The 14,077-nt window shown below is 43.5% G+C and overlaps 1 protein-coding gene across 6 annotated transcripts in view; it reads left to right on the top strand.

The window, feature by feature from the left end:
- The window catches only part of rbks (ribokinase), a 160,989-nt gene that overhangs the window by 37,481 nt on the left and 109,431 nt on the right, over positions 1 to 14,077 (top strand). For 5 of the 6 annotated variants that reach the window (XM_041188723.1, XM_041188720.1, XM_041188718.1 and 2 more), the window contains exon 2: positions 8,522 to 8,654. In XM_041188723.1, the coding sequence (XP_041044657.1) occupies positions 8,522 to 8,654 (133 nt within the window). The remainder of the gene's footprint in view (positions 1 to 8,521; positions 8,655 to 14,077) is intronic. The other variant, XM_041188719.1, reaches the window with a different exon arrangement.

The following is a 14,077-nucleotide window of genomic DNA, read 5'->3' as shown; positions in this document are numbered from 1 at the left end:
GACCATCACTTTGGTCTGAAGGCTGCACTGAGCACAGGGAGGAGGCCCTGGACTGAAACACCTGCCTTTATCTTGTGCAGAAAGGTTTCACGCCTGAGTGACAAGAACACTGCTCATAGGCAGGGAGACATTCATGGGAAGACAATAGTAAACTGTATGTACAGGTGATTAACACCCATGTCCAGGCTATGCAACTAATTCTCCTTAACTTTCCCAACCCTGCCACTACATCTTGGTGCTCCCCGGACATCCACAATGAGGTGGAGGCAACCTGCCGACTGCGACGCCCTGTCTGTGATGACCAGGGCAGGCTTCCTCTGGAGGGCCGAGACCTAGAGGACCCCTTGAAAAGGCCTGCTTTTTGAGTTCTGTGGTGTGGCAGTAGCACCCTCCCCGGCCTGTGGAGCTGGAGCTGCTGAGGTCACAAGAAGAGGGGAATCAGATGGGCTGGACACACTGGGAGTCACCTGGATAAATGGGCCCGGAATGTGCACCTGGTGTTCCTCCTCTCTAGGGGTGCCGGGGGCCCCAGGCTGACTCCTTGAGGAGCAGGGGTAGCTAGAGTAAGGGGTAAGATTGAGCTGCCTGGCATCCCTCTCTCACATACACAATGTTGGAGGCCAACTAAGGCATCAGTGATGGAGTTGAGCCCACGCAGCAGTGCGCGAGTGAAGTCCTGGACCAAGGTCTCCATGGCAGCCACCATCCTACCATTGTGGACCTTGGTGTGTTGGCATGTCAGTGCTATCACCTCAGCCTGAAGACAGATGGACTCCTCCATCGTGCCTTGCAAATTGGGGAGTGCAGCAGACATGCCTTCCTGATGTTCCCATGCTTGCCTGTGAACTCCAGCAACTATGACTTGACTGAGTCCAGAGGCTTGTCATCTAACTTGGACTCAGCAAATTTCTGGCCTCCAGCAGTCTTCTGAGTGCCGGACGCCAGGGAGGTCCCTGCCCCCATCTGTTGTGGATGAGACAGTGTGATGTGCTCACCAGATTGTGATCCCAAGGTTATTCTAAAGCAAGGTCCCACTGAGGTGTGTGTCTCTGCGCTGGTGGAGGGTGTGAGTGAGCGCTATGATGGGACTTCAAGGAGGGTGCCACCAGATTCCTCTTCAGAGGTTTCTGAGGGACTTGATTGGAGGTCCTGGGACATGAACTCCATCGGCTGTTTCCAAGATGTGCCTGCGAAACCAAGGAGAGATAATTAGTGCATGGCTGTGGCCTGTGAAACAGGACACATTAATCACAGCCTGATTGTCTGACGTATGTTGCAGTGCTGGACCCTCACTTGGTGAAGCGCTGCCGACTTCACCGTCAGCTCACTGGCCAGTGATCGGTCCAGATCGTCACTGGCCAGCTGGTTGGCTATGTTTTCCAAGTCTGTGAGGACCTTGATTTCGGGCATTCAGCCACTGGTCAGCAACCTCTCCCTCTTGTTGTTTGCCAGCTTGTCCGGCATGAATAGAGATGGAGAAAGTGTAAGCAGGATGCCTGCAGGGCCAGATGATAAGTATACCTGGCCTCTGTGGGTGGTGAGTGGTCCCATGGACGGGATGTGGACAATGACGGTGAGTGTGAGAGAATGAATGGTGATGTCCCTTGAATGGCAGTGAGTGAGATCACTGTGGATGTGTGATGGGTTTGCGAGTGAGTTTAAAGCGATGAGAAGAGTGACTTACCTTGGCAGAACAGAGAAGATCATTCATCCTTTTGCAGCAGTGGGTGGCTGTCCTCTTTTGAAGGGCATTGGCACTGACCATCGCTGCCACCACCTCCCATTCCGGGTTAGTGCTGTTGCTGCTCATCCTGCGGCCAGAGAGGGTGTGGAGGACAACCCTTGGGCCTCCATGGCACCCCAAAGGCACCCGAGGGGCATGTCACTGAACCTGGGAGCCGCAATTATCTTCAGTTTCAGGGCCATTTCTTCTGTGCAGCAATGCTGGTCTGGAGGCACTGTGATGTTTGCTTGCGGCTGGACTTTAAATATGCCATCTGACGCGATGCAGCGGCAGGGTGATAGCAGGCGGGCATATGAAAGCCTACTTGCCATGGAAACGGTGTGTTTCCCAGGAATGCATAAATAATGTGGCGGGTTTGGGACGATACGGCGTGAAAACCTGCCATTACGGCTGGTGAGTAAAACGTTTTACCTGCCCGCGACCGCACTTAGTGCAAATCTGGGAAAATTACGCCCTACATGTTTTTGAATTTTTGCTCCCATACTAATTATTTCATATAATGAACTGCATTTGCCATTTACCAAGACAGTTTGCTAAAAGATTTGAATCTTTTTCAATAACATTGTTTCCCAGTATTTTCATTGCCTTCTGCTTTGGTAATGTCTGCAAACATTTCTCCTAATAATCTTTTATTACAAAAATCAATATTGACTTTAAAAACCTGAAATGTTTGCTTCAACTATGAAACCAAATCTTATGTAGATCTTGGCAATTTGGGTTACCTTAAATTGGAACTGATCCATTAATCTACCATTTTAAGAGAAAATCTGATAGGTATGAAATTTTTGGTCTGTTATAAATCCAAAAGCATATATTTGCATTGATATGTATCACTCTATTTACACATTAGAAAAACAAGACAACAAAGTTGAAATATGACTGAGCAATGCATAAGGGCTCCCTTATAATACTAACAGCAATTTACTTAATCTTCTTGGTTTTGTCATAGCTGGGCAATTGAGAATTCCACCTTTTAATTGAAGAGGGTTGATGGTGTGATTGGGAACACTTGACCATCTCACTAGAAGTGGAGGGATATCTGGAGGATACATTGGGGAGGTGGGACACATGAAGCACACTCGCTGGAGATGCAGGACATATGGAGGATATCGGGGGAGAGAGGGGTGTATGGAATTTATTAAGCTGGGCAAAGATTATGAAATGTGTTTGTAACTCAACCTGCTGTATCAGTGCAAAACACAAAGAATGGCAGTGGTGATAGTTCATAGACCATTACTTCCAGATGTGTAACACCCTCAAATAGAGGAGCATAGAACTTTCTCTTTTGACTCTTGTGTCTGAGACCAAATTACCTATCACCTGTCAAACCTGGATTATGTGATACATATTTGGCATGCAGATTGTCTTAACATTTTTTCTTTGAGCAACAGTACAAATTCTGTCAGTTTTTCTGTGCTCTCATGGATCGTTGGTTCAATTAATTGTCTTCTATTATGTGATGACCTTTTATGACTGAGCATTCTTAAATGGGAACAGCACTAGGTGAATTGAAAAACGCTTTTAACCTCCAATGACCAATAGGATATATTTACAATATTCATCCTCATTGTAATTTTCCCATCAACCTAAATATCCAGGCTTGGGCTCCATTCTCTAGAAAAGGAGGCTGATAGGTCACCTGATAGAGTTCTTTAAGATTATGATAGAGATTGATAGGATAGATGTAGACAGCATGTTTCCACATGGAGGGGGCAAAAACTACGAGCCATGTATAAAAGATAGTCACTAATAAACCTGATAAGGAATTCAGGAGAATCTTAATTACCTAGAGAGTGGTAAGAATGTGGAACTCATTACCACAGGGGGTAGCTGAGGCGAATAGCATGAATGTATTCAAGGAGAAGTTGAATAAACATGAGGAAGAAAGGAATAGAAGGTTATGCTGATTAGATTAGGTTAAGACATGGGAGGTGGTTTATGTGGAGCATAAAGAACAGGCATGGAGCAGTTGGGGTGAATGGCCATTTTTGGAGTGCAATAAATTCTATGTTCTTAGATCTAATTCTCCATGCGCAGTTAGGAGATCCGCTGCTGATGTCAGTATCCAGACCTCCCATAGATTGGCAATGAGGTGTGGCAAAGGCCAGTTGGGAGACATTGTTTCATTCAAACACTACGAATTCAGTATTGGATTTGACAGGCTCACACACCTGCCAAAAATAAAGCCTGCAATGCTTGCTATCTGCTTTACTGACTGTAAAGAGTTAAAGTAGGAGTCACTCAACAACAATTTTTACAGATCAGGATGTCAGAAATTCCCTTATTATTGTCACAAGCTTTATTTAGCATATTAATATCCGTATAGAATAGAATTCGCTTAAGCTAACACTCATTTTGTTCAATATTGTAAAACCTCACCTCCAGCTGCTGCCATTAATGTTATAATAGCAATCCCATTGGTACTCTATCCTGGTATTTCGATTCAAAGTGCTTTCCAGATACAACTCCAATTTAGAAAGTGAAAATCTATATTGTATTTGTGCAGCTGTAACTTTTTCCATTGTTCAAATTTATGGTGCAAGAATTTCACACAGCAACCATTTCATTAAAACTGAATGAAATTTTTTTATACCTACATATATACTTCAATAAAACCATAGTGACAATGCTGCTTTATGCTAGGATTGCTTGTGGATTTAATTTTTTTCACATACTTTGTGACTGACATGCTGATTTCGAACATTTTGTGCATCGGAAATTGTTATTACCAAGACCGCGTCATACTGGTTGCTAAAAGGAATTAATGCTGCATGTATATTAATGTTTTTATATTGTGTTTAAATCTGGTCTATTGATCTCCACTTTATAGGATACACCCACAATTTTACACTAACTAACTGGTAATACCTTCAACTTCTGGTCTCAGTTCTTCAACTTAAAAAGTTGTTTGAATGTGTGATCTCTATGAATATATGAATTAGGTGCAGGAGTAGGCCATTCAGCCCCTCAAGCCTGCTCCGCCATTCATAGCTGATCTGATTGTGGTCTCAACTCCACATTCCTGCCTACCCCCAATTATCCTTTGACTCCCTTATTAGTCAAGAATCTATCTACCTCTGCCTTAAAAATATTCAATGACCTTGCCTCCACCGTTCTTTGCGGAAGACAGTTCCAAAGAATAACGACCCACTGAGAGAAAAAATATTCTCTTCATCTCAATCTTGAAAGGAGACCCTTTATTTTTTTAATGGTGTTCCCTAGCTTTAGTCTCCCCCCACGAGGGGGAACATCCTTTCAGCATCCACCTTGTCAAGTCCCCTCAGGGCTCAATAAGATCACCTCTCATTCGTCTAAACTCCAATGGATACAGGCCCACCCTGTTTAATCTTTCCTCAAAAGTAAACCTCCCTCCTCCCCCATCCTAGGTATCATATAAGTGAAGCTTCTCTGAACTGCTTTTAATGCAATTATATCCTTTCTTAAATAAGAAGACAAAAACTGCATGCAGTACTCCAGGTGTGGTCTCACCAATGCCCTATACAACTGTGACAAAACATCCTTACTTTTATATTCAATTCCCCTTGCAATAAATGACAACATTCCATTTGCCTTCCTAATCACTTACTGTACCTGCACACTAGCTGTTTGTGATTCATGCATTAGGACACCCAGATCCCTATGCACCTCTAAATTCTGCAATCTCTCCCCATATAAGTAATATACTGCTTTTCTATTCTTTTGCCAAAGTAGATAAGTTCACATTTTCCCACATTATACTCCATCTGCCAAAATTTTGCCCACTCACTAGACCTATCTATATCTCTTTGTTCCTTATGTCCTCTTCACAATTTACTTTCCTACCTAACTGTGTGTCATTAGCAAATTTAGCAACAACACATTTGGTCCCTTCATCCAAGTCATTGATATAAAGTATAAATAGTTGAGGCCCCAGCATGGATCCCTGGGGCACTCTACTCGTCACATCTTGCCAACCTGAAAATGGCCCATTTATGCCTACCCTCTGTTTCCTGTTAGCTAACCAATCCTCTATCCATGCCAATAAGTTACCCCTTACACCACAAGCTATTATTTAGCACAGTAACTTTTGATGTGGCACTTTGTCAAATGCCTTCTGGAAATCTAAGTACAGGACATCCACAGGTTTCCCTTTATTCATGTTCCTTGTTACTTCCTCAAAGAACTCCAATAAATACGTCAAACATGATTTCCCTTTCACAAAACCAAGTTGGCTCTGCCTGATTGCATTGAGGTGTTCGAGGTGCCCTGCAATAAGCTCCTTAATAATAGATTTCAGCATTTTTCCAATGACAGATGTTAAGCTAACTGACCTGTTTCCTGTTTCTTGAGTAGAGGAGTCATATTTTCCAATCTGATGGGATCTTCCCAGAATCACAGAAATTTTGGAAAATTAAAACCAATGCATTTACTATTTCAGCAGCCACTTCCTTTAAGACTCTAGGATAAAGTCCACCAGGACCCAGGGACTTGTCAGCTTTTAGTTCTAATAATTTTCTCAGTAGCCTGTCCCTGGTGAATGTAATGGTTTTAATTTCTTCCCTCCCTTTCACCTCCCGATTCCTGAAAACAGCAGTTCAAGTAGACACGGTTGTAAAGAAGGCATATGGAATGCTCTCCTTCATTGGCAGAGGTATAGAATATAAAAGTAAGGATATAATGTTGGAATTGTATAAAACACTGGTGAGGCCCCAACTGGAGTATTGTGTGCAGTTCTGGTCACATTACAGGAAGGACGTAATAGCTCTGGAGAGAGTGCAGAGGAGGTTTACAAGAATGTTGTCGGGGTTAGAAAAGTGTAGCTATGAGGAGAGATTGGATAGGGTGGGGTTATTTTCCTTAGAACAAAGAAGGCTGAGAGGTAACTTGATTGAGGTGTGTAAAATTATATGGGGAATAGTTAGAGTGGATTTGATAAAATTGTTTCCCTTGATGGAGAGCACCAGAACCAGGGGACATAGATTCAAGATAAGTAGCAGAAGGTGTAGGGGGGACATGAGGAAGAACTTTTTTATGCAGACGGTAGTGGGTGTCTGGAATTCGCTACCCAAGTTGGTGGTGGAGGCAGAAACTCTAAACTCTTTTAAAAAGTACCTGGATCTGTACCTTAAGTGCTGTAAGCTGCAGGGCTATGGGCTGGGATTAGAAAGGGCATCTGCCTGTCCTCGGGCTGGCATGGACAAGATGGGCTGAATGGCCGCCTTCTGTACTGTAACTTTTCTATGGTTCTATGGATTCACACTTATTTCTGAGAGGTTACTTGTATCCTCTATAGTGAAGATGGATGCAAAATATTTGTTCAGTTTGTCCGCTGTTTCCTTATTTTCTATTATTAATTCCTCAGACTCTCTCTCTAGAGGACCAGTGGTCACCTTACTTACTCCTTTCCTTTAGTTGAAGCTCTTACTACATGTTTTTAAATTTCTAGCTAGTTTTCTTTCATACTATAACTTCCTCCTTCTTCTTCATCTGTTAGTCATTCTTTGCTGTTCTTTATATTCTGTCCAGTCTTCTGACCTACCACTCACCTTTGTGGAATTATATCTTTTCTTTCAATTTGACACTAGTTTTAACTTTCTTAGTTAGTCACGGATGGTGTGTCCTTCCCGCAGAGTCTTCCTTTCTCATTGGAATGTATTTTTTCTGAGTATTCTGAAATTTCCCCTTAAATATCTGCCACTGCATCTCTACTGACTTATCTTTTAAATGAATTTCCCAGTTCATTTTAGCTAGCTCTGTCTTCATGCCCTCTTAATTACGCTTATTTAAGTTTAAAACACTAGTCTTAGATCCCCTCCTCTCTCCCTCAAATGAATATGAAATTAAATTATATTATGATCACTGCCACCTAGGGGCATCTTCACAATGAGGTTATTAATTAATCCTGCCTCATTGAACATTATTAGGTCTAGTGTAACCAGCTTTCTGGTTGGCCCTAGAACGTGCTGCTCTAAGAAACCGTCCCGAGAACATGAACTCATCATCCAGGCTACCTTTGCCAATCTGGTTTGTCCAATCTACACGTAGATTGAAATCACCCACGATTATTGCAATACCTTTCTCGCTAGAAAGCCTAATACACCTGGCATTCCCAGGCAGTCTCCCATCCAGGTCTAACCAGGCCTGAGTCTGCTCAGCTTCCGAGATCAGACAAGATCGGGGCATTCAGACAAATATTGCTGTCAGTTTACTACAGGTTTAACAATAATATAATCATTTCTTCTAATTTTCTCACTGCGGTGTGGTTTTGGGCAAGTGCAAGGAGGATACTTCAGTCAAATCCAATTGCATAGAGTTCAAATCAGTGCTAATTTCTGCCTGTGCCCTAATATGTGATAATTGTTACCAAATTCTAATTTGATCTTATTTATTAACATTGCTTTTCTGAAACAAAATAGCAAGATTTAAAATAACAGAGGGGGATAGGGGAGGTTTTTTTTAAATTGCAATACTCTTGGTTGCCTTGGTTTTCGTAACTGAGATGCCAATTAATTATATTTTGGAGGTCTGAAGAGTGTTGGGGTGGGAAGGGCAGGGGGAAGCCCAGATGAACACATTGTCCTTCTCTAACCTGGAGAGGGGGAATATTCAACAACATTTTACACTGGATTGACCTTGTCAATCGTCCTAATAACCAGACACAACACACTTGTCACAGTGCTGAATCATTTGCCAGTGTTGTCTAGAAAATTAATATTGGAAGAGCTAGAGAAGTGTTGTGTGGAATGCTATATACGCTCATCTATTGTATTTAAAATAGCTTCTGTTCTTTTTCAATAGTTACACACCACGTTTACCTAAAGCGGGAGAAACGATACATGGGCACAAGTTTTTTATTGGATTTGGAGGAAAAGGTGCCAATCAGTGTATCCAGGCAGCACGACTCGGAGCCAAATCAGCAATGGTTAGCAAAGTAAGACTAAAAACAATTCTAGACTAATAACCTGTATCTTTGTTGTGGAAGGAGGGACCATGAGGAGAATTTGGCCCTTCTGTGACCTACCAAGTCCTCAAACTGCCTACAGAAAAATAGACACTACGAACATAATTGTTGGTACACATTCATAGAGTCATTATGGCGCAGAAGAAGTCAGTCAAGTACATGTTGGTCCTTGTTCTATCCCCGTAGCCCTGACAAGTTTACCTGCCTCGGGTGTTCATGTAATTTTCATCATCTCTGTTTCCACCGCTCACATAGGCAGTGTTCCAGGTCAATATCATTTGCTGCATTTAAAAAAAAAGTTCTTCCTCACGTCAACCCTGTATCTTGCCCTTTAACTCTGTGAACCCCTAGTCCTTGCACTATCAGCTAATTAGAGCAGCTTTTCTTTGTCTACCTTATCTAGACTTGTCATAATCTTGTACACCTCTATCAAATCTCTCCTCAACCTCCTATGCCCCAAGGAGAACAACCCCAATATCTATAACCTAATCTTGTAGCTAAATTCTTTCATCCCTGGAAGCATTCTGGTAAATCTCCTCTGCACTGTCTGAAGGGCCATCACATCCTAACATGTGACCAGAACTGCTGATAATACTGTAGTTATGGCCTAACCAGAGTTTTATGTAAGTGGAGACCTTATCCATGTGTTGTATAAGGTTTAAAAAAAGATTCTCTTGAAATGCAACTTTGTACTTGTAGCCTTGCTAATCACACTCTGAAGTTGGCTAAATATGTTGACTATTGCATCCAAAATCTTTTCCTTACCCACTATTGCTAATTAGTATCCATTTATCAGGCATGTTTTTTCAAGTCTGATTTCCTTGTACTTAACAATGTTAACATCAAATATCACTCCTTCATCCATCCCCTTAACTGGTCCAGATTCCTTTGAATTTGGTCTGTCTCATTTCCATTAGTTAGCGGAATTTGTAACTTATATTATCAGAACATAAGAAATAGAAGCAAGAGAAGACTATATGGCCTATCAATCCTGCCCCACGTTTTAATACGATCATCTTAGGTTTCAATTCCACTTCCCCACTCATTCCCCATATCCCTTGATTTCCTGAGAGAGCAGAAATCTATCTCTGCCTTAAAAATATTCAATGATGGAGCAACCACAACCATCTGGGGTAGAGAATTCCAAAGATTGAAAAACCTTTGAGTGAAGAAATTCCTCTTCCTGCCTGTCCTAAATGGTCAGCCTCTTATTCTGAACCTGTGCCGCCTTGTTCTAGACTCCCTAGCCAATGGAAACAACCTCTGTGTCTACTCTATCAAGCCCCTTCAGAATCTTGTATGTTTCAATAAGACCAACTCTCATTCTACTAAATTCCAGGGAGTATAGGCTCAACATACTCAGCCTCTCATCATAGAACAACCCTATCATCCCAGGGACCAATCTAGTGAACCTTCGCTGTACTGCCTTCAATGCAAGTCTATTGTTCTTTAAATATGGAGACCAAAACTGCACACAGGATTTCAGGTGTGGTCTCGCCAAAGCCCTGTATAAGTGTAGCAAGACCTCCTTATTCTTGTATTTCAATCGCCTTGCAATAAATGGAAACATGCCATTTGCCTTCCTAAATGTTTGCTGTGCCTGCATGCTAACTTTCTAATAATAATAGAAATAAAAACAAAAACAAAAAACTGCGGATGCTGGAAATCCAAAACAGAATTACCTGGAAAAACTCAGCAGGTCTGGCAGCATCGGCGGAGAAGAACAGAGTTGACGTTTCAAGTCCTCATGACCCTTCAGCAGAGTTGAGTAATATTAGGAGAGGGGTGAAATATAAGCTGGTTTAAGGTGGCGGGGGGGGAGAGAGAGAGAGAGAGAGAGAGAAGTTGGTGGGGAGGTTGTCCACAGCTACCTCGACTACAGCTCCTCACACCCCGCTTCTTGTAAGGACTCCATCCCATTCTCTCAGTTCTTTTGCCTCCATTGCATCTGTTCTGATGATGCTACCTTCAAAAACAGTTCCTCTGACATGTCCTCCTTCTTCCTTAACCAAGGTTTTCCACCCACAGTCGTTGACAAGACCCTCAATCATGTCTGGCCCATCTCCCACGCATCCACCCTCACGCCTTCTCCTCCCTCCCAGAAACATGATAGGGTCCCCCTCGTTCTCACTTATCACCCCACCAGCCTCCGCATTCAAAGGATCATCCTCCGCCATTTCTGCCAACTCCAGCATGTTGCCACTACCAAACACATCTTCCCTTCAACACCCCCCCCACCCCCCCCCCCCGGCAGCATTCTGTAGGGATCGTTCCCTCCGGGACACCCTGGTCCATTCCTCCGTCACCCCCTACTCCTCAACCCCTACCTATGGCACCTCCCCATGCCCATGCAAAAGATGCAACACCTACCCCTTCACTTCCTCTCTCCTCACATCCAAGGGCCCAAACACTCCTTTCAAGTGAAACAGCATTTCACTTGCATTTCCCCTAACTTAATCTACTGCATTCATTGCTCCCAATGCGGTCTCCTCTACATTGGAGAGACCAAATGTAAACTGGGCGACCGCTTTGCAGAATACCTGTGGTCTGTCCACAAGAAAGGCCCAAACCTCCCTGTCGCTTGCCATTTTAACACTCCACCCTGCTCTCTTGCCCACATGTCTGTCCTTGGCTTGCTGCATTGTTCCAGTGAAGCCCAACGCAAACTGGAGGAACAACACCTCATCTTCCGACTAGGCACTTTACACCCTTCTGGACTGAATATTGAATTCAACAACTTTAGATCTTGAACTCCTTCCTCCATCCCCACCCCCTTTCTGTTTCTTCCCCCTTCCTTTTGTTTTTTCCAATAATTTATATAGATTTTTCTTTTCCCACCTATTTCCATTATTTTTAAATCTATCCCTTTTATGCCCTGTTAGTCTTTCCACCCCACCCCCACTAGAGCTGTACCTTGGGTGTCCTGCCATCCATTCTTAATTAGCACATTCGTTTAGATAATATCACCACCTTCAACACCTCTTTGCTCTTTTGTCTGTGACATCTTTTGATTATCTGCTCCTATCACTGCTTGCTTGTCCCTACAACCACCATCCCCCCACCTTAAACCAGCTTATATTTCATCCCTCTCCTAATATTACTCAGTTCTGCTGAAGGGTCATGAGGACTCGAAACGTCAACTCTTTTCTCCTCTGCTGATGCTGCCAGACCTGCTGAGTTTTTCCAGGTAATTCTGTTTTTGCTAACTTTCTATGTTCCTTGTGCATTGAAGTCTCTTTAAACATCAGTAAATTAGTATATTCTAAACGTAAAAACAGAGATGCTGGTAATACTCCTTAGGTCTGACAGATTCTGTGGAAAGAGAAACAGTTTAAATGGCCAGGATCTTCCGAGTAAAGAAAATTAGGAATTGGGGCCATTTCCGGGGACCGACCCTGCTGATCTCTGACATCCACATGGCGTGGTGATCTTACAGAAGGCAGCCAATTAATGATGGCTGACAGGGCAGCAATATGGGATGTCCAATGAGAGGGCCTGCCGCACCAGATAACCAGCAGCCCCATTGGGTGAGGTGAGTGCCTCTGAGGCAGGTAGGTGAATGTGACGGTGCCTCAAAATAGAGGCACTCTTGAATGGCTGCTGAAAGAAAAAGGGCCTGGAGGTCTTAGGGCCATCAGTGTGAAAGGGGAAAAGAATGATTATGGCCATTTCAGCCTTGCGGCTCTGTCACTGGGGGTTTGAAAGGAGGCTCTCCAACCTGCCACTGGGAAGCTGCCCCCAAATGGTTCTGGGCTCCAGAGTCAGCGGGGGAGCCCATGCATTACCAGGAAAGTTCCAATGGTGTGGTATAATGATGACCCTTGATTGAGTCCTCAATTAGATCAGTTGGCTGCCCATTCCGTAGAGCGGGCTGTCAATTCCTGCAGGAGCCTGCGCCTTGGAAACTCACTAGAATCGGGACAGCGTCAGAGGAAGGATCCGGTGGGATGTTGGTACCGATGAGTTGTTGAAGTTTGCCACCCTTCACAAAGGATCTTTCTTCCCCTTAATCTCGCCCTTTTCCATCTACTCACAATACCTTCCAACCTTCCCCTCTCTGACCCTGAATGATCAGTCCTTAGCAAAGGCTTCAGCTTCACCCCCTTATGTCCCCACATCAGTGAATTTTGAGTTCAGCATGACACTTGAGCTCTTTTTCCATTGCCTTCGCTTCAGTGGCTACTATTTGGCCAGGCGTCTTCTGCCCACAGAGTGGACTCTTTTATCCAATTACTGTATTGTTTTCACATAAGCCCTCCCTCTGGCCTCTTAACTTCTCTAGATCTTTTCATTGAGAACTGCTGGCATGACATTAGCCATCTCAATTTCTCTGCTGCCATCACTCATTTTAACCTATCTCTCTCTGAACTTGCAGTACTCCATTCTCTCAGCACCAATCCTAACATTGCCATCAATTTGTTATCAACTTTGCTTCCAATTTCCACCCTTCTCTTGTCTTCACATGGTCCATCTCCGACTCTCCCCTTTCCTTTCCCTGACTTCTCTGTCTCCGTTTTTGGGGTGATCTATCAATCAATATTTGTCATAAGTCCACTGACTCTCATAGTTATCTTGACCACACTTCCTCACGCCCTGTAAGCAGTCTGTTTCCATTCTCCCAGATTCTGTTTCTTCATTGTATCTGTTCTGATGATGCAACCTTTCATATTAGAGTTTGTCATATGTTTTGCTTTTTGCTCAACCGAGGATTCCTCCCCTCTGTGGTTAGCAGGGCCCCCGACTATATCAGTTTTATTTCATACACTTCTTTCACTCCTTCCCCTCCTCCCAAAAACAATAGGGTTCCCCTTGTCCTCCTCACCTTCCACTCCCCTGGCCTGTGGAATTAACCTTTCATCCTCCGCCATTTCCGCCACCTTCAACACGATGCCAACATCAAAAGTATATTTCCATTCCCCGTTTTAGAATTCCTAAGAAACCAGTGTCTCCACTGCGCCACCACCTCCCCTGGATGACCACTTTGCAGAGCACTTTCTTTCAGTCCACAAGTGTGACCCCAAGCTTCTAGTCATTTGTGATTTTAATTCTCCACCGTGCTCCTACGCTGACCTTTCTGGCTTTGGCCTTCCACAATGTTCCAGTGAAGCTTAACTTAAGCTCGAGGAACAGACGGTCATCTTTTTCACTGGGCACTTTACATCTTTCTGGACTCAACATTGATTTCAACAATTTTTTGATTATAACTTCTGCCTCACTTTGTTTCTTTTTCTTTGTTGGTTTTTTTTTCACCCTTGGTTCTCACTTTTTCGGTTTTTTTTTCCTTTTGGGAATGGTGACTTTTCATGATCCTGCCATTCACACCTCCTCTGGACACATCTTTTGTTTCTCTACTTGTCCCTTTGGCCTTGCATCATGAGACCTTTTGTCATTTA

Source organism: Carcharodon carcharias, chromosome 5 (genome assembly GCF_017639515.1).
Source record: "Carcharodon carcharias isolate sCarCar2 chromosome 5, sCarCar2.pri, whole genome shotgun sequence".
In the NCBI taxonomy this organism is placed as follows: domain Eukaryota; kingdom Metazoa; phylum Chordata; class Chondrichthyes; order Lamniformes; family Lamnidae; genus Carcharodon; species Carcharodon carcharias.
Note: the sequence above shows the minus strand (reverse complement) of the source record. Positions and strands in the feature narration are given on the sequence as shown.